Raw genomic sequence first — 25,073 nt, forward strand, 5'->3', positions numbered from 1 at the left:
GAGGATCGCCGCACAATCAAGGACCAATTGCAGATTTATAGAGAGAAGCGGGGGGCTTTTGGTTTGGCAGATGCACAGGCGGACCGCTTCAAGGTAGGGTCTGCACTTTGGTGGGAGGATTATGGTGCGGAAACTCCAAAGTTGCAGGAATTTGCTGTGCGCGTGCTCTCACAGGCTTGCAGTAGCAGTTGCCTAGAGCAACTCTGGTCAGTTTATAGCCACATTGCCTCTAAGAAGAGGAACCGCCTTGGTGTACAGCGTGCAAATGATTTGGTATTTGTTAGTGCCAACTTGCGAATGCTTTGCAAGGGCTTGACAAAGAAGGCAGATCCTTTTACCGAATGGGAGCAGGCACAGCAGGACCCACATCTCTCTGATCAGCAGAGGGCCGAGATTTTAGAGGAGCTTGAGGTTGTGCCCGAGGCATTGTCCCCCCCACCTCCCCCTCCCCTCCCACTTGAGGACCAGCCTATGGAGGACTTCACTGAGGAGGTCACGATTGATCTTCACCCTTTTCAGCCTCTTGCCTAGTCTCGAGTCTAGAGTCTCGAGTCTCGACTCTTGCCCCACTTTTTTGCTAGCAATCTTGTATCTTGGCACTTAGTCATTTTGCCTTGAGTGTACACCCTCCTTGGGCCTTTCATTATGCCATTTGGCATTTTTGTTTAGATTGTACACTCACTTTTGTTTATCACGCCATCGGCGCCCCATTATAGTTTTTTGCTAATACGACTATGCATTTCTCCTCTTTTTGGTGCAATTTTGTGCTTAATGTCTTGGTTTCTAAGTGTAAATCAAGTGTGTTAAAAAAAATTGCAAAAAAAACAATCGTTTTCAGATTGCCGTTTTTTCCACCGTCCCCGGGACGGCCTTTTGCCCCGTCCCCGTCCCGTTCCCCGTCCCCGTTCCCGTTCCCCGTCCCATGTTTCTATGATTCAGGGTTTAGGGAGGCCTCAGTGCTTTCAGAGATGAGGCATCCTCTGAGGTGAGCTTCAGAGAGCCATAGTTGGGGGACCCATAGACATTTTGTTTCTCAGGAGCATCACCTTTCAGAGGGGCGCACCCGCCGATGCGGGAAGATTCTTCCAATCAGGAGTCTCACTTTCTGGTTCCCCTCCTTCGGTCCCTCTGGGACGCAGAGAGGTGTGTATTTCTGTCAGTGAGTAAAATAGGTGGGGATGTGCGTGAGAGGGTCTGGCGGCACACGAGGGAGGTGGTTCTCCTCTCTCTTCGGTCATTCGTATTGTTGACACCATTCACCACTGAGGAGTTGGCGGAGGCACTGACGGCACTTTCTAGGGGCAAATGCCCGAGGGCGGATGGGCTTCTAGTCTCCCTTTCTTTCTTCGACACTGGGACCTCATTTGTGGAAGGCGGCCTTCATGCTGCCTTCAATGAGATTATGATATCGGGAGCCATGCCAGAGAGGCTCTCAGAGGGCTTGATTCACTTGATTCCCAAGGATGGTGGTGGCAGATTGGAGATGTGGCAGTGGAGACCTCTAGGGACAGCCTATAAGATCTTGGCCAAGGCCATCAGCAGGAGACTTCAGCCTTTTCTTCCAAGGGGGCCATGCTAGAGAGGCTCTCAGAGGCCTTGATTTACTTGATTCCCAAGGATGGTGGTGGTAGATTGGAGATCTGGCAATGGAGACCTCTAGGGACAGCCTATAAGATCTTGGCCAAGGCCATCAGCAGGAGACTTCAGCCTTTTCTTCCAGACTTGATCCACGACACTCAGATTGGCTTTGTTCAGGATCGGAGCATTCTGGACAACATCTTTACCTTCTGGGAGGCGACAACTTCGGCCAGGATGCGGTAGCAGGACCTCATTGTGCTACTCCTCGACTTTGAGAAAGCTTACGATAGGGTGGATTGGAGCTTCTGGAGGGCACAATGAGCAGGATGGGATTCCCCATGGAGTGGATTCGTGGAGTCTCAGGACTTCATTCAGCCTCACACAGCCAGGTTCTAATTCAAGGAGCCCGTGGCAATAGATTTCCCCTTTCCCGCTCGGTTAGACAGGGCTGTCCTCTGGCACCGTACCTCTTCCTATTCGTCGCCAAGTCCATGAGTAGTTTTCTCTTCGCCCAAGAGACCGGACTTCAAGGATTGTGTCTTCCCCTCTGCACGCAAGAGGAGCTGTTGTACTCGGAGCTTGCCGACGACACAACAACTTTCCTTGCAGGAGATGTGGGGAATCTCCAGAGATTTGCGGAGGCGATCGAGATTTTTTGCCGCGCATCAGGAGCGCAGATCAACTGGCACAAGTCGTGTGGTTTCAGGGTAGGTTCAGCACCCACCCTGACTTGGCGACCAGTTGAGGCTTTCTAGTGGATCCCATGGGGCACTCCAGTTCGTTATCTCGGTTGCCAGGTTGGCATTGATCTCTCTCCCGAGCAGCAGCTCGCCTCCCTTCTTGTGATTATTTGGAAAAAGCTCTTATATTGGAGCTTGGCGAGGCTCTCCCTAGTAGGCAGTGTGGTGGTGGGCGAACTAGGTGCTTCTAGCCACCATGTGGTACATCACTTCGTGCTGGGCCTTTTCGCGGGTATGTATTGGCCAGGTACAATGATTGATGAGGAACTTCTTATGGGCTGGCAGTGATGGGAGGCCAGCTAGGGCCAAGGTGGCAAGGAGAGTGATCATTCAGCCTCGTCGCAGAGGGGGGCTAGGCGTCATCGACCCTGCTATCCAAAGTCGTGCCCTGCTAGGCAAGCTGATTGTTAGAGGACTCCTTCCTGGTGGTGAGCCCTAGAAGGATTTCTTATTGGCCTGGATTTCAGCCTGCACTCGAGTCTTGGGGGCCCTTGGCCATAAAGTACCAGATGGATCTTCACAGAGATGCGAGCCCGTTCTTTTAGCCTAGCTTTTGAGGACAGATTTGTAGCCAGTTTACTTCGTGCTTGGGATCAACTCAGGCTAGCCCTTAGACAGATAGTTCCAGTTGCCTAAGAGGAGTGGCTTCGGCAGCCTTTGGTCTGGAACCCTTGATCCGTTTACTCAATGGCCACATGTTAGGGGCCCGACCTCATGTATCTTGGGGCGCCTTGAGCATGGGACCAGCTAGGTCTCTTGGAGATTGGATCGCACACAGGCAGTTACCCCCAGAGGTGCAGGAGAGAGGCCGCCTGACAAGGATTCGGGGTAGAGATAGGCTCAGCATCGACATTGACTCCGCTATCCCTCAGAGTGGCTGACTCCTATATCCCCCCCCCCCCTCCCCCCCTGTGGTGGCTAGGCGTGTTTACCAGACACGATATCCTCGTGGTGGTTCACGGAGCAGATGAGGATAGTGGTTTGCTCACTTTTTCTATTGGATCCTACGGCAGACTAGAGAGATCAGAGCTTCCCGTGGAGGATTTTAGAGGCTGCAGCTTGCAGAGGGTGAGGGTGATTGATTTTTGGACACGAGAATGGCACATAGATACAGCACCGGCCAGGGTGGCCAGGGAGAGACTATGGCAGCTATGGATATGGGAGTGCTGACCCCTCACGCGTCTGCAGTGGGACCCGGGAGAGTGGACTTGGCATGATCCCGTGGATCAGGAGGGGACTATGGATGCCGCCTTATTTGCATATACAGCGCGGCTAGGCCGAGGATCCAGATGCCTGAGATAGATGGCACACCGGCAGTAGCAACACATTGGCAGTCTCAGGGCCTATCACAATGCTTCCTTTCAGATTTTCGGAAGAGGCTTTGAGACAGCTTTCGGCCTAGAAAGATCACTCTCTTTCTTTGGTTGATGGCACACAGGAGTTTGGCGGTCGGTACTTGGTCGGTACTTGGTTGGCAGTTGGAGGTCGGCCAGCAGCTTGCACGCAGTGTGGCCACCCTCAGGAGTCTCAGCGACATTGCCTTTGGGATTGCCCGAAGGCTCAGCATATCTGGCAGCGGATTCTCCACATCTTCGCTATGGACAAGGCATCGATTTGGATCATTACTTGGGGCACTGTTGCTTGGGCCACAGAGGCTGGAGTGGTTAGGGCTTATGAGGAGGATGGGGGAGGGCTAGCCCTTCAGGTCTCTCACCATTGTATTGCTGCAGTACCAGTCATAGCCCCACCTATAGGCGACTGGCAGCCAGGCTCATGTCAGAGATGGGAGATTTGTAGTAGCATAGCAGCTTGGCACATTTGGCGTGCTAGATGTAGCGAGGCCATCGAGGGTACCCACACTCTGCCAGTTGAGACCATCAGGAGCATATGGCTTGATATCGTTCACACCCTCCGCGGTCAATGGGGGAAGTTACAAGGAGGTTTTGACTGCATGCGGAAGCGGCGGGAAGCTTTCTTGAGGCTTTGGAGGCATGGCCCTGAGGCGGAGACCCCATTTGGCATTACAAACTAGCTGTGTGGTTGTTCTCCCCCCCCCCCCCCCAACCTCTGTATGAGATAGCCTTCTCCTCATAGAGCGGCCAGCCGAGAGGAGAAGTGTCTCTTCCCTTATGATCATTTGATTCCCGCCCCATCCATGAGGTGAGTTTGTATCTAGCCCTACGGGGTTGTATCTAGTCCATTGCGGCTGTTTTTTCATTAACTAATAGAAGGATCTTTTTCCTGAAAAAAAAAAAAGATGATTCTCGCTCTCATCCCGAGCTTACCATTGAGGTCGCTTCTCCTTCCTCGGCCACCCCAACTCCACCACCAGCTTCTCCATCATCAACTTATTTACCCCTTGCCTCTCCACCCCCACTTCCTCCTTGCCCGGCTTCTCCATTGCCCCCAAGATTCCACGATGGGTGGAAACCACTATTTGTGATTCTCATCTCTTGGATATGGAACTTCATCAGCTTGCTGATTCTTCAGCACAATCTTTGACACGGGCACAGAGATTACAGCAGCTTCGTCATTCTTGTAACCTGACCCTGATGAGTACAGTGTTACAGTGGGGCTGGCTGTGTCTCAACATTTCCTCTCAATACCCCATCCCCTATGTTGTCTGAGCTCTATGAGGTACATCCTGAGACATCTCTAGTCCTCATACTGCATCACCCATGCCAGTGTTTTGAACCCCTCTAGGAAGAGGCAGTGAAATCTGCCCTGTATCTCATAATATGCTGGGCGTCTGAACATTAGTTATTGAGATCCGTAGTCCCCTGCTTTATGAATGGGAATGATGGTGTTGGTGATCCAGGAAGGGGGGAAGCTTTCACATATTGCTCTATTAAATAAGCTTGCAAGAATGGAGGCTAAAACATTGTGTCCATGTGCAAAGTGCTTCGCTCGTAAATCCTCGTGATCTCTAGCCCTCCCATTACGATTATATGCAACTTCTTTAGGGTCTGGTACATTCGTAGTGTTGAAAAGATGGGATGATGTGGGCGTGGGGATGTGTGCCATCTGTGGTATGGGCTGATCCGGCACATTATATAGCTGCCTTGCATATGCCTCCCATATGACAGTGTTTGTGATGGGAGTGGGGGTTTTCTTCTTGTCCAAAATGTGCCTTCGCATTGTGTTCACTCAGGAAGAGCTGATACAATTCTTGTTTCTGTTTGGCAAGGAAAGCCCTCTTCTTGGGCGGGGTGAGTTGGCAAAATCTACGCTACATCTCGCGTAATGTGATCTACCCTCTCATGTAAGAGGCACAATCTGGTGGTCCAGCACTCATCATCATACCACCCATTTTGGGGTTAGGTATCCACTGGTCTGGTAGGCTGGCCGTAGAGTGTGTGGTGTAGGGGAAGTTGGCATGGGTGGAGTTATGGATGATAGAGGAGAGTTGGGCTGTGATCTGAGAGAGAGGTAGTGATAGATCTAGGTCCTTATATACATGATCAAGCTTATGGCGAAAGAGGATGTGGGTGTAGGTGTGAGTCAAAATGGGGCATGAGACTATAAATGAGAGAGATGCATGGTTGGCCAAAATGGGTGGGGCTGGGATGGTGAAATTCAGGATGTGGTATGAGAGCAGGAGATTCCATGAGGTAGTCCACCATTCCCCCCTGCATGTGGGAAGGATGTAAGGCTCTTTGACTGTGGCCATCTGTCATCTTGTTGTATATAACCAGTTCATGCACAACACCCCCCCCTCCCCCCCCCCCCCCCCATCTCTAGGAAGTGCCTACCATAAGTTGTGAGACCCCCTTATCTTTGTTGCTCCTCTATAATCCCATTTCAGCCAATCAATCTCTGACAATTGATGGCCTCATCATGGACATCATACATTTGCACTTGCTTGCTTGCTTTCCAAGCATTGAAGTCCGGTAGAAAGAGTATGTCCCCTTGTTGGGAGAACTTTGCAATGTCAACAAATAGAGGTGCATATGAGGACTCCCCACTTTCTGTTTCACTGCAAGCAAACTCGAGTTTTCTGGTGGGAAGTAGCACATTGCATTCTGTATAACTCTCATGCCAGGCCTGAGTGCATCCACATAAACCGTTCTTCCTCATCCCATCTTACCACTTTGAGCATATGTCGCATATGGTGCTTAAAGATGCACCCCCACCACCCACCCCCGTGCAAAACCACGCATCCGTCCAGTGGTGCGTGTTCGCTTCCTGAAGGCTTATTCCCATCCGTATCCTGTGACATTAGGTAGCCCTCTTTCAGGGTTTTGGTGAGTTTCTGTATAAAAGACTACATCTCTCTCAGTGTATGTCTCTTTAAACCCCCCCTATGTCTGACCAAAGAGTTCCATTACAATTCCATTACAATTCCAAACTGCCATTTCCGAGGCATTTTTGGTCTCATAGGCCCTGCGCCCTCGCCATCATGCGGGGTGTCTATCTGTGATGATCACCTGGCCATCACGGCAAATTGTCCACTTGCCTGCTTTCCTAGCTTCCATGACCTCAGCCATGCCATTTCATCAGTGTTCAATCTGTAATGGTGTGAGGTTATCTCCTGTATATATTTTGGTGCAACGAAGAGAAACCCTCTTTCAGAGGAATTTGGTCCTGGCTGCCTGGTCTCCAAAACATAAGATGAGGGGCTGTTCCCTCTCAATTTCATGACTGGGTTGCGGCTCTCTCTTTCTAACCACCCACCAGGCATCAACAAATGGGGTGCCCATGATCCCATTTTTATATCCAAACCAATGGACCACATATGGGAAGTGCTAAAAAAAACAGTTTATTTCTTTGTATAAATTGTCAAAGCTGCTCAGGATATCGACGTAACTTGTTCTGCCATGTTTTTGAATGTTTGCAGGACATTATTTCCAATGGAAAGCGGGGATCAAAAGGACAGTGCTTGAAGTTTGCAGAAAAGGCATTAAACCAGGGGATTAGTGTGATTATAGATCGGTGCAACCTCACTAAAGACCAGCGGCATGAATTTCTTGAGCTAGCAAGGAGATTCCATGTGAAAGCCGAAGCATTGGTACTTGACTTACCTGTGAGATCATGCATACAACGTGCAGTACAACGTACAGAGCATGAGGGGGGCTTGCAGGGAAAGGGCGCTCCAGCTGCGATACAACGCATGGCTCAGAATAGAGAGATGCCATCCAAAATTGAGGGCTTTTCCTCGATTGTTACATGTCGTACAGATGGTGAAGTCGAGAAAGCATTTGGCTTGTACCAGCAATTTTCTGAGACAGGTGGTCAAGGAAGAAATGATATATCCCATATTCCATTGTCTGGTAATGTCAATGGGAGTTTCTTTTCAAGAGTAGAACAGGGAGAAAGAGAGTGTAGATCTGAACAGGGCTTAAGCCCGTGTGTGGGTGTAGGCACTAGAACACTTGCTTTTCCATCAATTTCTACCTCAGACTTTCATTTCGATCACGAGAGAGCTGCAGAAATTATCATCGAAACGGCCTCTGATTTTCTGCTCAAATTCAAGCAATACGGGCTCAGGCTCATACTGGTGGATCTGAAAGAAGATTCCGATATGCTGGTTCGTGTCCGCCAGAAGGCAGCAGCATGTGGTCTGAAACCTGAAGAGTTTTCAGCAATAGCTGGAGACATCACCAAGCTACACTCCAGTTGCGGACTGTATTGCAACTTCATTGCAAATGCTACAAATTGGTCAGAGGGCTCCCTATTTCTTGGAATGATACCAATTCTTTATACTATTTGTCAGCTTATGAGAATTTTTCTTTTCCAAAAAAAGAGTAGTTTTTTTTAAATATTGGTTTTGGCAGGCGTCTGAAAGCAGGAGGTGGGGGTGTCAATGCAGCAATTTTCAAAGCTGCAGGTGATGAGTTAGAAATTGAAACCAAGAAATGTGCCAAGACGTTGAATCCAGGTTCAGCTCTTGCTGTTTCTCTCCCTGCTACATCTCCATTGTACATTACTGAAGGTGTAACACATGTTATTCATGTTCTTGGTCCGAACATGAACCCTCAAAGACCAAACTGTTTGCAAGGAGACTATGATGAAGGTTGTAAAATTTTGAGAGATGCATACTCTGGTATGTTCCGGGCGTTTGCGTCAGCTGTCGAATCTCAAGTTTTAGAGGGACGTATTGGCCAAATTTCACACTCGAGCGGTACAGCCGCCGCTGACACGCATAAAACTAAGCCTCTTAATGCTTTTTCTTTCTTGATGCAATCGGCAAAACGTAAATTTGTCAATGCAAGCAGTGACCAGAAAGCAAAGCATTGTAGGCAAGACAAAGATCCGAAAGATGCTGTTCCAAGTGGTGGCACTGATGTCAAACATAATATATCAGATAGATGTGACCCTGTGGTTTCTGGGCCAAGCTTACTAGAACATGGCAATGCTGAGAGCATTAATGCATCTGGATTATATAGTAAGGCAGGTGTCTTTGAAGGGGAAGCACACAAACTTGGTACAAGCCGTGATGCTAAAGGTTTCAAGTCAAAGAAATGGGAGCCCTGGGCAGAAGTATTGAGGACAATGGTTCTGCATCCTGAACAGCACACAGAAACCATACTGCAAGTAACACAGGAAGCAATCTTAATTGCTGATAAGTTTCCAAAGGTATTTGAGAGCTGCTTTTGTCATTCTGAATGGAGTATATAGTCCATTTCTAATCTATTTTGTGCAGAGAGTAGCTGCTGAGTGATCTCCTTTTTTCATGAGCGATATTTGTCTTCTTAGGATTGCTTTCATCTTTGTACATAGTTATATTACCATGCAACGTTGATGTTTGTAAAATACATTGCTGTCTCCAATTCTGACACTTGGTGCCTCACAAATGTAGGGGCGAAAACACTTTCTTGTGGTGTCGAGACAAGATGGCCTTGACAGCATAGAAGACTTGAGGAGCTCACACCTATCGATTTTACAACACATGCACACCTTGGGTCAGATATGGGCTCAATCGCTACTTGATCAAGATCAATCATTGGCATTTCGTTTGGGTTATCATTCGGTATGGTTGGCATCACGAGTGACTCTTTCAAAAAAATTCTTTTATTCGAGTTGACTATTCGAGTTGACGTGTGTGAGTGCACGTATGGGGAGAGAGAGAGAGAGAGAGGGGGGGGGGGGGGGGGGGAGGGGGGGGAGGAGTTTATTAACGCCTACTAAAGACTCAATGGGTCTATGAGACCAGAGTGTTACATATGTTACATGTGTAAACTGGAAATCGTAAATATTAAATAAAAAAGTGCCAAAAATAAAGAAGGCCTGTGTACAATGCAGGCCTTACGTGTACAGTGAGAAAGAAAGATGTTATTAACATCTTTGAAGGACCTGAAGGGTCTTTGAGACCAAAAAGATGTTACATGTGAATCTATGATCCACGAGTAAACTAGATGTCAAGACAACATGAAAAAAGACTACATTCTCAAAGGATAAACAAGGACAACGCACTACATAGACCCTATGTGTACAATAAAGCAGGCAGCAGAAGAACCTCATGCATCTGGACTCACAATGTGTCATCCTCCTCCTTAACCGTGTACCAGGGTCTGAGTCTCGTGGACAAAAGGCGTCTAGCTCTGGAGGGGCTGTGCCCTCTCACGGAGTACCCCACGAGTGCGCAGTGGTACCAGTGCGCCACGGGCCTGGGGGTGCTTACTTGACGGGGTTGAATGCTTCTGTCATGGGCTATTGGTCCCATCAGGTCTCGCATGGGAGTGTTAACAAGGGTTTGTGGGTGGGAGCCAAAGAAGTCGGTAATAGATGTCTGTGTGGTATCCAGCCAATCAAACTGCTGAGAGAGAGAGTTTTGTCTGTGGATTTTCAGTTAATATCGCTGATACTGTTTTTTATGCAGGATCCATCAATGAGACAACTGCACATGCATATAATTAGCCAAGATTTTGATTCACCTTCCTTGAAGAACAAGAAGCATTGGAACTCTTTCACGACGAACTTCTTTCGTGATTCAAAGGGTGTTCTTGAAGAACTTAAAAGTACAGGAAGAGTAAAACCTTGTGGTGATGAGAGTTCCCTGCTCAAATTGAAGCTTCTATGTCACAGATGTCGAAGTGTACAACCAAATATTCCAAGGTTAAAGCAGCATATACTTTCGTGTAAGGATCCCTTTCCTTCTGACTTGGTACAGAAAGGGTACCTCATGATGGCAAACTTGGAGAGCATGCAGAGGATTTGAATATACAGAATGCTGGTTTGCTTTTTTGTGGTGTGATAAGAAGCAATTTGTAAACATTAGGAACAGAACATATCACAGTGCCTTTTGAATCAATAGCACGCTTACCAACTTAAGTGTCCAATGTGTACCTTTTCATTTTATGTGAGCTATGCAATGAGTGGGCCTATGTAATCAAAAGAGAGTTCTTGGAGACAATAGCTAATGTAAATTTATTAAAATTTTCAAAAAGACTGTGTGGTGATGTCTTGATGCTTGAGGGGAGAACTGTTTGTGGATTCTTGTCTTGCCTCAAATATGACGTTGCTTCAGGTCTTTTGTGATGTGTGTTTTTAACTGGGTCAAGTGATTAGTAAAGAAGTTGATGGAGCTGCCCCTCTCTCACAGTCTATGCTTTTTTCTTCACAAGGGTGACTTTGCAAAAGTGGTGTTTTAACGTCTATGTCTACAAAGGACCTGAAAGGTCCTATGAGACCATGGATAGTACAATGATACCATGGGTATACAGTGCCATGGAAAAACTAAAAAAGAAACTGAAAACTGAAACATGACTCTAAAAGCCTCCAGATTCCAAATGTGGCTATGGTGAGGGCATGTCATGTTGTCGAAGAATCTCATGGATGTGTGTGTGTGTGTGGTGATCCTCAGTCGGGGGTGCTTGCCACGTAGGATGGAGTAGATCTGCCCTCTTAGGACTCCTCTGGGATGTGAATATGGCCCACGTGTATGGCTGGTATGAGATGCGACAATGTCGGCACGGGTGGCTGATGGGGATGCTCGTGTCGTGAAGAAATCAGTGATAGATCTCTAGACTGTCTTGTATGGGGCTGGTATTGTGTTTTAGCATGTCCTCTCAAAACTCCGTCCCTTTGTCGTATGAGCACTATCAAGTACATCTCGAGACGTCTTTGGTCTCATACTGCATCACCCATGCCAGTGGCTCAAAACTCTCCCAGAAGAGGCTATAAAATCTCCCTGGTATCTCATAATAGGTTGGGCATCTGAACATAGTGAGCCTCGTCCTCTACCTCCCCTAGAGTGCATACTCTGCATATCTGCTCATATTGTGGGATGTTCTTGGCTCTCCTGATCTCTACTCGGAGGCGGTGGGAGGATACTCTGAGCTGACCTATTGCGATGGGCATAGCATGTGACTTGTGGATCTACATGTACCTTGGGATCTCAAAGAATCCATCCCTAGTGAGTCCAAAAAAATGCTCCCTATAGAATTCACGTTTTTTTCTCTATCTCTGATGATGACACCCAAGTTTGATGTATGCATAGGCCGAGTAGATCCAACTAAATAATTCGGTTGATCTCCTGTTATGAGAGGTCGGGGAAGATGATCCATTTGCAATCCATGTGCATGAAAACATTCAACTACCTTTGAGTATGGTAATTGCTTTGGTAAGGGTGGTGGCTGTCTTCTCTGCAAGATGGAGGGCAATAGTCTGGCTTGTCTCTCCGGCTCCCGCTCCTTTTTGCTTTTGCCATTGCAAAACCGGGCTAGGCCGTCTTCTCTCTCTTTCTCACCTATGGTCCTTTTTCTCCTTGACAAAATGGACACCTGTGCCCTCTCTTTCTCTCTATGCTGCCCCACCTGCGCCTTCTTCTCTCCCCTTTCCCCACCCGCCCTTGCCCAGGCCCCCAAGGTAGCAACATAACCCTCTCTCTCTTTGAATGGGATCTGAAATTGTGCCCACCTGGTTGAACAGAATGCCATGAAGGTCATGGAAATGGGACGGCCTATCCCAACAGCTGAATAGTCTTATTGGTCAGATGGAAACGCACCTGAATGCATGCGCGGAGGAACCAGTTCTGGGCTCACTACTCAAAGATGGCCTCAAGGCAATCTGGGACATAATGGGGATCCAAGAGGACTCCTATGAGAAAGCATTGGGGCAGTGGGAGTCGACTTACCATGGGCATACCCGCAGGACAGGAGTACTGGGGTCAGGAGGAGTAGCAGTCCTATTTAGGTTGCACCTTCAGGGTATGATCAGCATAGTCAGGCGGGCTGAGGATGCCAGATTCATGTGGGTTAGGCTACAACTTACACCCACTAGATACATACATGTGGCAGTTTGCTACTTTGCACTAGATACTTCGTGATATGCTATACACAATAGTCAAGACAACCTAACCACTCAGGCAGAGGAGAGGAACGAATCCCCTTATGCATCATTGTTTGATGAGATCTCAGCCATGCTAGGACTAGGTGAAGTTCTCCTTATTGGGGACTTCAACGCTAGGACCAAGAGTGAGCAGTCTTAATTATATAGCTTTGAGGACCCTATCAAACTACATGCACATGACCAAGAGGGCACTGGATTGCAGCGGGCCTCTCAGGACCTTGGAGCTATCACTAGATATGCCTAGAGTTGGGTTCACGGCATGATCTCGTTATTTATAACAGGATGGCACAATGGCCCCTATTTGGCAGACTCACAAGCTTTCCATATAGTGGAGGATCGAGCACAGTGGATTATACTGTGGGATTCCCTGAGCTTGCTTCACTCATCTCCAAGTTCACCATCCCCACATGCCCTCTTGGAGCCGACCACACTTACCTCTCCTTCTCCATTGCCTGTACACCACCGAATCCACCGCCACCGCCACCGCCACCGCCACCCCCACCCACCTCCCGCTATACCGAAATCCACTTCACACACGAATGTGACCACATACATGCTGACAACATTGATCATGGTTTGGTAGATATGGACCCATCAGTTCCCCTTGCCACTTCCCAACTCACTGACACCATACATTCTGCAGCCATAGACAGCTTTCCATACACCCCTCGATCGAATGCTAAGCCTTGGATGGGTACCATGCCCCAGAATGGTTGGTATGACGATGAGTGCCACTCCGCATGTGCTCGTCTCAAGCGAGAGGTAGTGACACTCCCTCACCTGCAAGAAACGAGCATATGTGATAAAACTATACTGGGAGATATACCAACTCTTCTTGAGCGGAAACTCTTGAGGATGCCTGGCATAGGTTGAGGGAACGACGCCCACCCACACCCATCATAGATCCTCACATCTGGCACACTTATGCACACTCACTTTACCATATTCCCAATCAGCCTCCACTCCCACTCCCACACCCACACCCACCCGAACCTCGCCCCACTACATCCACTTCTTCACATCAACCATGGTGGAAAATGCCATCTGGAAACTCCAAAATGTCGCTCCCATGATCATGAGGGGATTAGATTGGAGCACCTATCACATGCAGCCGACACCCTTGTGCCCCTCTTGGCTTACATGTTTGTAGGGAACTAGTGGAAGGTTTTCTCAACACTTGGTCATCACACATCATCTCACCCATACATAAAGCTGGGGACACTATGGAGCCCAATAACTATATGATCATCATGATCGGCCATACCTAGCTATATGGATCCGTGCTAGAGACAGCTCTCAAATCAGAGAGGGGCATATAGCACGAGGCCAGGCAGGGTTCAGGCATACCTTCTCCACCCTGGATCACATCTTCACACTTAGCATCCTCATTGAGTAGGCCAAGGCTGATGGCCTCTACTATTGCTTTGTGGATTTCCGCAAAGCCTTTGATATGGTGCCAAGTGACTGCCTACTACAACACCTACAGATCCTTGGACATGATTTGGGGCATTATTGCTTAGTCAGTGGTTAGGAGGGTGAGATCTGCTGGCAGAGGAGATATCTAGTACTATTGGGGTGAAATAAGGCTGTCCACTATGCCCCACCCTCTTCTGGATATACATTGATGGGATCTCAGACTTTATTCATAGAGTGAGGGGTGAAGGGGCATCCCTAGCACGCACATTTGTGTTTATTCTCTTATATGCTGATGATATAGTGCTTATTGCAGACTCACAAGAGGGACTACATAAGCACATGGATACCCTAGTGGACTTATGTTTGCAGAGGGGCTTGTCTGTTAAGCTTGGGAAGACCAAGGTCGTGGTTTTTTATACTTCCCCTAGTGTGTGAGGAAACATACAGAGATCACCTACTTGGGCAGCCAGGTGCCAAACGCATGTCTACTTGAGGGTCACTTTCACGAGCTTTGGTAAGACAAGCATCACAGGACAAATTGACTTGGGGATACGGTGTACCTGCCCTCCTAGAGAGACTGTGCCACCAGGCACTTCCACGAGCCCAAGACGAAGGGTTGGCTTTTTGACACACTAGTGACTCCGGTGATAATGTATGCATCCCCATTCTGGGCACTGGGCTCATCAGCAGCATGCTGACAGATTGGGAGTGCATAGAGCATCCACAGATTTTGATGCTATCTAGATTGATTGTGTGTAGCAAACCATCTATCCTTCACCATATCATTTGAGCAGAGGTTGCTATAACACCTATGGTGGGAGAGGCCTTATTCCGAACTGTCATGTACATACAGAGGATACTAGCCATGGATTTGTCACATGGTTACCATACTTGGCACTATAGTCTTCTTGGGCGCTAGCGAAGAGGGGTGCATCTATCCTGGTACACCACACACGGACTACGGATGAGACTGAATGAGTGCACAAAGCGGAAGCAAATAAGCACTAGAGTGTGCTGAGTAGAGAGTGCAAGAGAGAGAGAGATATGGAACAACTATGCTGAATATACTGAAGTGATACAGTCCCAAGCAAGAGATAGAAAGTGTCTCATAAGTGAGGGAGCAAATGAAAGACTAGGCAAGATGGAAAAGTGAGAGGCTAGCCCACCTATTTATAGGTAAGAGGGGCTGGCCGATTGGACAATGATGTAGCTGGCCGACTGGGGAAAATACATCCAGGCTGGGAAAAATCCCAGAAAAATATAAAAAAAGGGGTGGCCAGCCCACAATCAAGGGCCATGAAAAAGGGACCAAAAGGGACACCAAACATGGGCAGAAACTGGGGATGAATGTGCTAACACCCCCTCTTAGCACCAGATGCTGAACATACTACGGGAAGACCAAGATGAGGAGCCAAGGAAGCTTGAGAAACCGGCTTGGTGAACAAATCTGCAGCATTCTCCATTGAAGGACTACTCCAAACGGAAATCTCCAGCAAGAACCCGTTCACGAACATAGTGATACTATATCACTTCAGTATATTCAGCATAGTTGCTCCATATCTCTCTCTCTCTTGCACTCTATACTCAGCACACTATAGTGCTTATTTGCTTCCGCTCTGTGCACTCATTTACCATATCACTTCAGTATATTCAGCATAGTTGCTCCATCTCTCTCTCTCTCTCTCTCTCTCTCTCTCTCTCTCTCTCTTGCACTCTCTACTCAGCACACTCTAGTGCTTATTTGCTTCCGCTCTGTGCACTCTCAAAAAAGGGTGATATTTCAGTTACTATTTTACTTAATTTCATTCATTGAATTTAAGTGATTTCCATTTATTCATGCATAACAATAAATTTAACTAAATTCTTCTTTAATTTTTAAATAAAATATCCATTATTTTAGTATTCCAAATTTTCTCTTTCTTCATTGGAATACATGGATTTCCATTGTCATGGGAATTTCTCTTTTATCATAAAAATGAATTACTATAAATTTCTCTTTTTTCTAATTAACTATTTATGCATAAACATTAAAAATTAAATTCTCCATGGTTATGATGAGAATTATTCAATTAACCTAGGATGAATAATCCTAGAATATGGTAGGAAGTCCTCTTTTCATATTATGCATGAAAGTGATTTATGTGCTAATTTGGATAACACCATATAAGGAAGAGGAATGGAGCTCCAAAAAGTTAACACTCTATGGAGGACAATGGTATATCCATCTAACACAACAATAAAAGATATCTTTGATAGTTTTATTAACAAAGAAAATTTTGGTGCTTCACATCTAAGATTAGATTGGTTCATGAACAGATGGAAAAGTAATGAGAATGAAGTTAATGATTCGAGGTATGGTAAATGAGTGCACAGAGCGGAAGCAAATAAGCACTAGAGTGTGCTGAGGAGAGAGTGCAAGAGAGAGAGAGAGAGAGAGAGAGAGAGAGAGATGGAGCTACTATGCTGAATATACTGAAGTGATATAGTCCCAAGCAAGAGACAGAAAGTGTCTCATAAGTGAGGGAGCAAATGAAAGACTAGGCAAGATGGAAAAGTGAGCGGCTAGTCCACCTATTTATAGGTAAGAGGGCCTGGCCGACTGGACATGATGTAGCTGGCCGATTGGGGAAAATACATCCAGGCTGGGAAAAATCCCAGAAAAATATATAAAAAAGGGGTGGCCAGCCCACAATTAAGGGCCATGAAAAATGGACCAAAAAGGACACCAAACATGGGCAGAAACTGGGGATGAATGTGCTAACAGAGACGATTACTCCCATTTTAATATGATATAGACTGTCGCTACACTAGGATAGGAACCGGTAATTCGAATTCGATAGGCTACAGTCACACATCAAACAAGTTACGTTTGTCTTCTTCTTTTCTCTCTTCTTTAATTGAGGCATAATTCCTTTACTTCAATGTGACATTCCTTATATATCTTTACTTTGAATAGCAATCTTGAGCCCAATGTCCCCTCTTGCCACAATAGTTGCAAGTTATGTTTGTCTTCTTCTTTTCTCTTCTTTCATTGAGCTATAGTTTCCTTGCTTCAATGTGCCATTCCTTATATCTTGAATAGCAATCTCAAGACCAATGTCCCATCTTGCTACAAGCATCTTTGTTGTTTTGTCCTCTTCCATTATTATAGCCTTCTCGATTTGAGGTTTGTCTTCCACCTCAGAACTCAAATTTAGGAATTTTGAAAAATATGCACAATTTTGGGACAAGTCTTTGTTAGATCCAATACAATGTTTACTGTGCGATATGCAAGATTTATTATTGGATGTTCTCAACAAGCATTCTTTGTTAGATCCAATACAATGTTTACTGTGCGATATGCAAGATTTATTATTGGATGTTCTCAACAAGCATTTGAATAATGCGATATGATTTATATACTATTGTACATTTATAACAAGTATATATGATGTTGGTGGTGGGATGTAAATTTGCCTACACACACACACACACATGCACACCAAGAATTAAGCTTGTTTATATCACATAGCCTCCAGTTGACCATCAAACACAGAAACTTTAATAAAGAAAGGATATTCAATGTAACTTTAAGTTGTAAGAAAGTGTAGGTGATAGAATTAAAAAGATCACCATCTGTATTGAATCAAAATTCTTGAACAATGGGTGAACCATAAATCTAAAAGCTTAAGAAGCTTAAGAAAGCCTTACAATTTAAATAATGATTGAACTATGAGTTTGGTAGCTTCATACAACATTGCTAAAAGATTACGAAGCTAGTTGTCCATGTGCTAACAAATCATTCTTGCTCAACTGCACTGACATGTTGATTCAATTGATTCTGTTTGGCCTTCAGTATTATAGCCTTTGGAATCTTGATTTTCTCTGGAAGTCGTCCACCCTTGGGCTTCCATGCCCAAATGATGCAGCTAGTATCTTCCCAGCGCTGAGGATCATTTCTGTTCTCTCGCCAATACTTGTTCCAGCAATCCTTATAAACCTCCACATCACTTGCATTCTTCTTCTTTGAAATTGGTGTCCAATATTGTATCTGAACTTGTAGGTAGTTTATCGAGTTGTTGTTTTGATCAACATCACTTGTTGTCACTCCCAACCATATTGGGTAATTTGCATCACAAGGTTGTACAAGCACAAAATCTCCTTTAGACACATCAAGAGTCGGGTTGAACTCTTCAGCAGGTTTGTTGCGCATTGGACCACAATAATGGTCCTCATTTACATCAAACCCTTCATCTACATTATCCTCCACTTGGCATGTTTTTTTAAGTCCTCCACAACCTTCTCATTTTCCTTAACATACTCAAAGGGTGGCAATACTTTTGGAAAACCTTCAGGAAGCTTAGGTCCTCCCTGGTCATTTTTCTTCCATAACTCTATACCGCTTTCTGGTAAAACCAATCAACATAAGCCTTTGAAGTCTGCCACCTTTTGTAGGAGAAAGGGTGCTGGATGCATGCTAACACACTCATTAAAGATCTTCATCAAATGTGGAAATGTGAAAATGGTCTGTTTCCTCAACTTCTCAGAGAAGCGACTAAACAATGCATCAATATCTTCATGAGTATGACCAACCATAAGAAAACCAGGCTGCACCATGTCAAACACTCCTTGTGCAACCAATAGGGATAGGTAGGCAAATACATAACGGTTCTTATTTTCAGAACCACAATTGTCAAGTTGCAACAACAACGTCCTTGGCAATCTCTTAAAAAATATCCTTGAATTTGATGGCATGCATTTCTCTCCTTCAGTACTTCCATATGCTGATACAGGGCCATAGTAGACAAAACACAATAAAAAAGATCTGTTCGTGGTTCAGCATCTGAGTTTTGTGAGCTCAAGTCACCATACATGTGTTGCTCTCCTCTTTCTAAGTTTCTTAAACATTTTGAGAGAGATGAAATTGTGAAGTTGGGATCACTTGGCCATAACCCCAAGGCAAAGTGACCATAAGCTGTTTGTCCATGTCCGGCAGTCTTGCTCTGGTCCATCTTATCATGTATAATACACAAATACTTGTTTGGGTTCATTTCGGAAGAGCTCCTCCAAGCATAGTATAGATTTCTACAACTCATTTGTTGCAACATGTGTGTCCTTCTTTGTGCTGTGTATCTGGCACGCTCCTCTTGATTTTTTGTTGATTCCAACTTGACCTTGATTGCCGTACAAATGTCGCATTTTGAGAAGGTGTTGGTTTTTGATAAACTAACTGTCTTGAACTCTGTGTTCCACAATCTTGAGAATGATGGTTGTGACAGTGGCCGGTATTCGAATGAGACAAGTGTGTCATTCACTTCACGCAATATGTCCACTTGTTTGTACATTGTTGGTAGAACACGTTGGGTCTCGCGAGCTCCATGCATAGTTGTCCTTGACCTATGTGGCATTTGATCGGCATTATTATCTATTCTGCCCTGTATGATTGATTTTGCCATCTCAACATGTGTCATGCCCTTCCGTATTATCCCACTGTTGCCATGACTGACATTACATGCACCATTCAAGAACTTCTTTCTGAGCCTATAGAACGTTGACTTACCAATGCCATGCATTACATACCATGCTTTACTACAAACCTTCTTCCCATCAAATGTGAACTCAAAGCACTCGTCATCTTGACCTTGTCTATAGGCCATGCCCATGCAATCTAGTACAAATGTGTATTGTGTACTATAGCTCTGTCCCCAAAAGTGCATGATTTTGGATCTATCTCCAATTTGACAACATCGGTTCTCACAACAATCAATGGTTGCGACGTTGTGAATGTTTGCAACATCACATTTTTTGCTAGCTCCATGGGTTTTATCGTAATTTTTCATTACCCTTACTCTATGGACATAGCTCCTTTTCTTATTTGTCCCTTCAATGATATCATAGTCAGTGATCATGGCATCATGGTGTCTGTCATCAGAACTATCGCCATCATTGCTCTCTACATCATCATCCTCTTTTTCATCACTTGAATTGTTTAGGCTGTCAATATTTTTTTGCATGAAGTGATCTTGAATACCCTCATCAATAGAAGAAGATTCTGTGTCCTTCACTCATGGTTCACCATTCTCAAATGTGAGTTGCCTGATCGGCCAACTAACCAAATTCAAACCTGAAACACAAGTTGAACTTGGATACAAAGATCCTTCTATAATGAAACCCAAGCTACTCTCCCCTAGTTCTCTACAATTTATAGCCTCGTATGGGTGGACCAGCAATACTACTCCATTGCCAAGTTTTGTAGATCTGTTGTCATCCCAAAGGATGACACTTTTCTCTTTCCAGCTCTCCCTATCTATAAAGTGATCTTCTTGATCAACAAGAAGTTCCGCAAAATTATCCTCTTTGGTATTAGTAATGTCTTTGTCCATAACAAGGTTGACCAATGGCCATTTGATGATGCTTCCAACTGCTTGAGACATTGTTCTTGCATCCATTGTGGCAAATGGAATGAGAAATGTGTCATCAAAGCTTTGTTGAACATGTATTGCTGCACATGTCTCACCAATGAATTGAAAACCACATGTTTGAGATGCATCAATGGAATGAATAACCCCGCGTGCCTTTCTTGCAGAACCATCAATGAGAAACACTGAAGCACCTTGTTTTAGACCCTGTAATCCCTGAGAAAATCAAAATCTCAATAAGAAAGACTGAAGCGATGTTTTTGCGGTAATACACAAAACTATAAATGTAATTCAATCTCAACATGAGTTCAGGCTCCAACCAAAGTTTGAATCTCACCTATCAATGCTAATTTGCTAGGAGGCTAGGCTCCATCTAAAGCTTGAGCCTTCGCCTGCATATGCTAGCTTGTTAATTAGTAGGAGGCTCCATGAGGCTCACCATCATATGTTAGTTTGCTAGGAGGCTCCAGTTAAAGTTATCATCCTCACTTGCATCATATATTAGTTTGCATATGTTAGCTCCAACAAAAGTTAAAGCCAACCTGCGGATGCTAGTTTGCTTCTAGGAAGCTGAAAGTAAAGTTTGAACCTGACCCACAGATGCTAGTTTGCTTGGAGGCTCCAACCAAAGTTTGAGCCTCACCTTCATATGCTAGTTTGCTATTAAGAGGTCCCAATTGAAGTGATAATCCTCACCCTCTGCATCTGGCCACACCGTTTCATTGGGATATTGAGTCAAGATATGGTGTCAATTAGCCATCAATGTTTCATAGCTACAAAAGGCAAAGGTGAGTGGTTACAACAGCAGCAAAGGCAAAGAGAAAGCAATAGAGAGAAACAATATGCTAGTGAAGAGAATGTGACATGGAAATGAGCAAATGGACATTGGATTTGAGACTCTTCTCCTTCGTGAGACTCAAACTCAAGTTTGAGCCATTGTGCATTATATAGATTTTAGTTGAATTTTTAATCGCATAGTTTATAAGTATATTTGGGTGTATAGGGAAAGAGGGAAGAAAACAAGAAATCTCAAGCTCAAGGTCAAGCTCAAGGCTCGAACTTGAGTTTGAGCCTTGTCTATTACACAAGTAAGTAGGAATAGAGAGGGAAGCTAGGATAATCCAATAGAACAAGTGGGATATGGGTGAAGATGGGTATATAACCAAAAGTGAAAGTAACTATAATCAAAAGACCTGGGACCTGGGCCTAGGCTTGGGCTTGGGCTTGGGCTTGGGGAATGAGCCATTGTGCATTATATAGATTTTAGTCGAATTTTTAATCGCATAGTTTATAAGTATATTTGGGTGTATGGGAAAAATAGGAAAGAAAACAAGAAATCTCAAGCTCAAGGTCAAGCTCAAGGCTCGAACTTGAGTTTGAGCCTTGTCTATTACACAAGTAAGTAGGAATAGAGAGGGAAGCTAGGATAATCCCATAGAACAAGTGGGGTGTGGGTGAACATGGGTATATAACCAAAAGTGAAAGTAACTATTATCAAAAGACCTGGGACCTGGGGCCTGGGCTTGGGCTTGGGGGATGAAACCGAAACCCGGCTTTCTACCGCTCCTCTGTGCTCCTCCCGGTGAAACCGAAACCGAAACCCGGCTTTCCGCCGCTCCTCCGTGCTCTGTCCCGGCCCACCCCCCTCCTCTCCTCTCTCGGTGCACGCCAGCCCCCCCTCCATGCTCCTCTCTCCCGGCCCACCCCCCCTCCTCTCCTCTCCCGGCGCACGCCAGCCCACCCCCTCGCTCTCCCGGGCGCAGCCAGCCCACCCCCTCTTCCTCTCTCGCCCCGTCGGCCCACCCCCTCCTCTCCCGGCGCACGCCGGCCCACCCCCTCCTCCATCCGCGCACGCCAGCCCCGCCCCCTCCTCTCTCTCCCGGCGCATGCCAGCCCACCCCCCGCGCAGCCCAAAATTTGAAATTCAAACTCCCCCCCCTCCCCCCCCCCGAAATTCGAAATTCAAACTTCCCCTCAACGACCGAATTTCAAATTCCCCCCCGCTCGCACCTCGAAATTTCCCCACCGACCCTAAAAAATTTTCGCCTTCGCCTTCCCTCACCGACTGACCTCAATTGCACCAAAAATTTTTTTTTGCCTTCATCTTCCCTCACAAAAAAAACCTGCAGCCCTGCGTTTCAAACAGTTTCTTTTCCTCCCGCAATCGACACGTCTACGTTGGTTCTGACATCTGTTTCCTGTAGAACCATCACGCCATCGGATATTTCAAGCATCCGTCAAGACTGTGCGACATCGGAGACTTTCGTGCGCCCATCTGCGTTTTGTGTGTTCCCTCGTCTAGTTGAATACTTTATGCAGCAAGTAAGTCCTTCTTTAATTGATTGTCTACACCAATATAAACGCTTACTTGATTGCACGCTAAGTGTGCCATTTGTCAATCGTTGCTCGTCATAGATTGTTTGCATCTCTTGCTGCTCTCTTTTGTATCTTCACATATGTTAAGAACCTGTAAAACTGATCTTTGTGCACATTATATAATCTAAATGATAAGGGTTCCCTATATAAACATGGTATATGTGTCACATATCTAAGTGCACAACTTGGATATAGACTCCACCTTAAGTTCGAGCCTCCCCTACATAGAACTTATGTGTTAATGCTTGACCTAGATTGAGTCTTTGTTCTCCATGTTAGTGCACTGGCCTTAAGGCTCGAACTTGAGTTTGAGCCTTTGCTCTCCATGCTAGTGTACCCCGCCAGCCTTAAGGCTCGAACTTGAGTTTGAGCCTTTGCTCTCCATGCTAGTGCACCTCGGCCTTAAGGCTCGAACTTCAGATTGAGCCTTCGTTCTCCATGCTAGTGTACACCGGCCTTAAGGCTCGAACTTGAGTTGGAGCCTTGGCTCTCAATGCTAGTGTACACTGGCCTTAAGGCTCGAACTTCAGATTGAGCCTTTGTTCTCCATGCTAGTGTACTCTGGCCTTAAGGCTCGAACTTGAGTTTGAGCCTTTGTTCTCCATGCTAGTGCACCCCGGCCCCTTAAGGCTCGAACTCCAGTTTGAGCCTTTGCTCTCCATGCTAGTGCATCCCGGTCCCTTAAGGCGGCTTGAACTTCAGATTGAGCCTTTGCTCTCCATGCTAGTGCACCCCGGCCCCTTAAGGCTCGAACTTAAGTTTGAGCGTTTGCTCTCCATGCTAGTGCACCTCGGCCTTAAGGCTCGAACTTCAGATTGAGCCTTCGTTCTCCATGCTAGTGTACACCGACCTTAAGGCTCGAACTTGAGTTGGAGCCTTTGTTCTCCATGCTAGTGTACACCGGCCTTAAGGCTCGAACTTGAGTTGGAGCCTTAGCTCTCGATGCTAGTGTACACCGGCCTTAAGGCTCGAACTTCAGATTGAGCCTTTGCTCTCCATGCTAGTGTACTCTGGCCTCAAGGCTTGAACTTGAGTTTGAGCCTTTGCTCTCCATGCTAGTGCATCCCGGTCCCTTAAGGCTCGAACTTCAGATTGAGCCTTTGCTCTCCATGCTAGTGCACCCCGGCCCCTTAAGGCTCGAACTTGAGTTGGAGCCTTTGTTCTCCATGCTAGTGTACACCGGTCTTAAGGCTCGAACTTGAGTTGGAGCCTTGGCTCTCGATGCTAGTGTATACTGGCCTTAAGGCTCGAACTTCATATTGAGCCTTTGTTCTCCATGCTAGTGTACTCTGGCCTTAAGGCTCAAACTTGAGTTTGAGCCTTTGCTCTCCATGCTAGTGCACCCCGGCCCCTTAAGGCTCGAACTCCAGTTTGAGCCTTTGCTCTCCATGCTAGTGCATCCCGGTCCCTTAAGGCTCGAACTTCAGATTGAGCCTTTGCTCTCCATGCTAATGCACCCCGGCCCCTTAAGGCTCGAACTTAAGTTTGAGCCTTTGCTCTCCATGCTAGTGCACCTCGGCCTTAAGGCTCGAACTTTAGATTGAGCCTTCATTCTCCATGCTAGTGTACACCGGCCTTAAGGCTCGAACTTGAGTTGGAGCCTTTGTTCTCCATGCTAGTGTACACTGGCCTTAAGGCTCGAACTTGAGTTGGAGCCTTGGCTCTCGATGCTAGTGTACACCGGCCTTAAGGCTCGAACTTCAGATTGAGCCTTTGCTCTTCATGCTAGTGTACTCTGGCCTTAAGGCTTGAACTTGAGTTTGAGCCTTTGCTCTCCATGCTAGTGCATCCCGGTCCCTTAAGGCTCGAACTTCAGATTGAGCCTTTGCTCTCCATGCTAGTGCACCCCGGCCCCTTAAGGCTCGAACTTGAGTTGGAGCCTTTGTTCTCCATGCTAGTGTACACCGGTCTTAAGGCTCGAACTTGAGTTGGAGCCTTGGCTCTCGATGCTAGTGTACACCGGCCTTAAGGCTCGAACTTGAGTTGGAGCCTTTGTTCTCCATGCTAGTGTACACCAGCCTTAAGGCTCGAACTTGAGTTGGAGCCTTGGCTCTCGATGCAAGTGTACACCGGCCTTAAGGCTCGAACTTCAGATTGAGCCTTTGCTCTTCATGCTAGTGTACTCTGGCCTTAAGACTTGAACTTGAGTTTGAGCCTTTGCTCTCCTTGAGTTTGAGCCTTTGCTCTCCATGCTAGTGCATCCCGGTCCCTTAAGGCTCGAACTTCAGATTGAGCCTTTGCTCTCCATGCTAGTGTACACCAGCCTTTGTTCTCC

The 25,073-nt window shown here is 46.2% G+C and overlaps 1 protein-coding gene across 2 annotated transcripts in view; it reads left to right on the plus strand.

Annotated features, from left to right (window-relative positions):
• LOC147614224 (transcription factor bHLH140-like) overlaps positions 1-10,704 on the plus strand; it is a 55,753-nt gene extending 45,049 nt beyond the window's left edge. For both annotated transcript variants that reach the window (XM_086780770.1, XM_086780771.1), the window contains 4 exons: positions 7,156-7,976; positions 8,093-8,894; positions 9,118-9,288; positions 10,138-10,704. In XM_086780770.1, coding sequence (XP_086636896.1) covers positions 7,156-7,976; positions 8,093-8,894; positions 9,118-9,288; positions 10,138-10,476 — 2,133 coding nt within the window. In that variant the 3' untranslated portion in view covers positions 10,477-10,704. The remainder of the gene's footprint in view (positions 1-7,155; positions 7,977-8,092; positions 8,895-9,117; positions 9,289-10,137) is intronic.
• The last annotated feature ends 14,369 nt before the right edge of the window (positions 10,705-25,073 follow it).

Source organism: Cibotium barometz, chromosome 42 (genome assembly GCF_041138505.1).
Source record: "Cibotium barometz isolate CiBa-2024 chromosome 42, ASM4113850v1, whole genome shotgun sequence".
Classification (NCBI taxonomy): domain Eukaryota; kingdom Viridiplantae; phylum Streptophyta; class Polypodiopsida; order Cyatheales; family Cibotiaceae; genus Cibotium; species Cibotium barometz.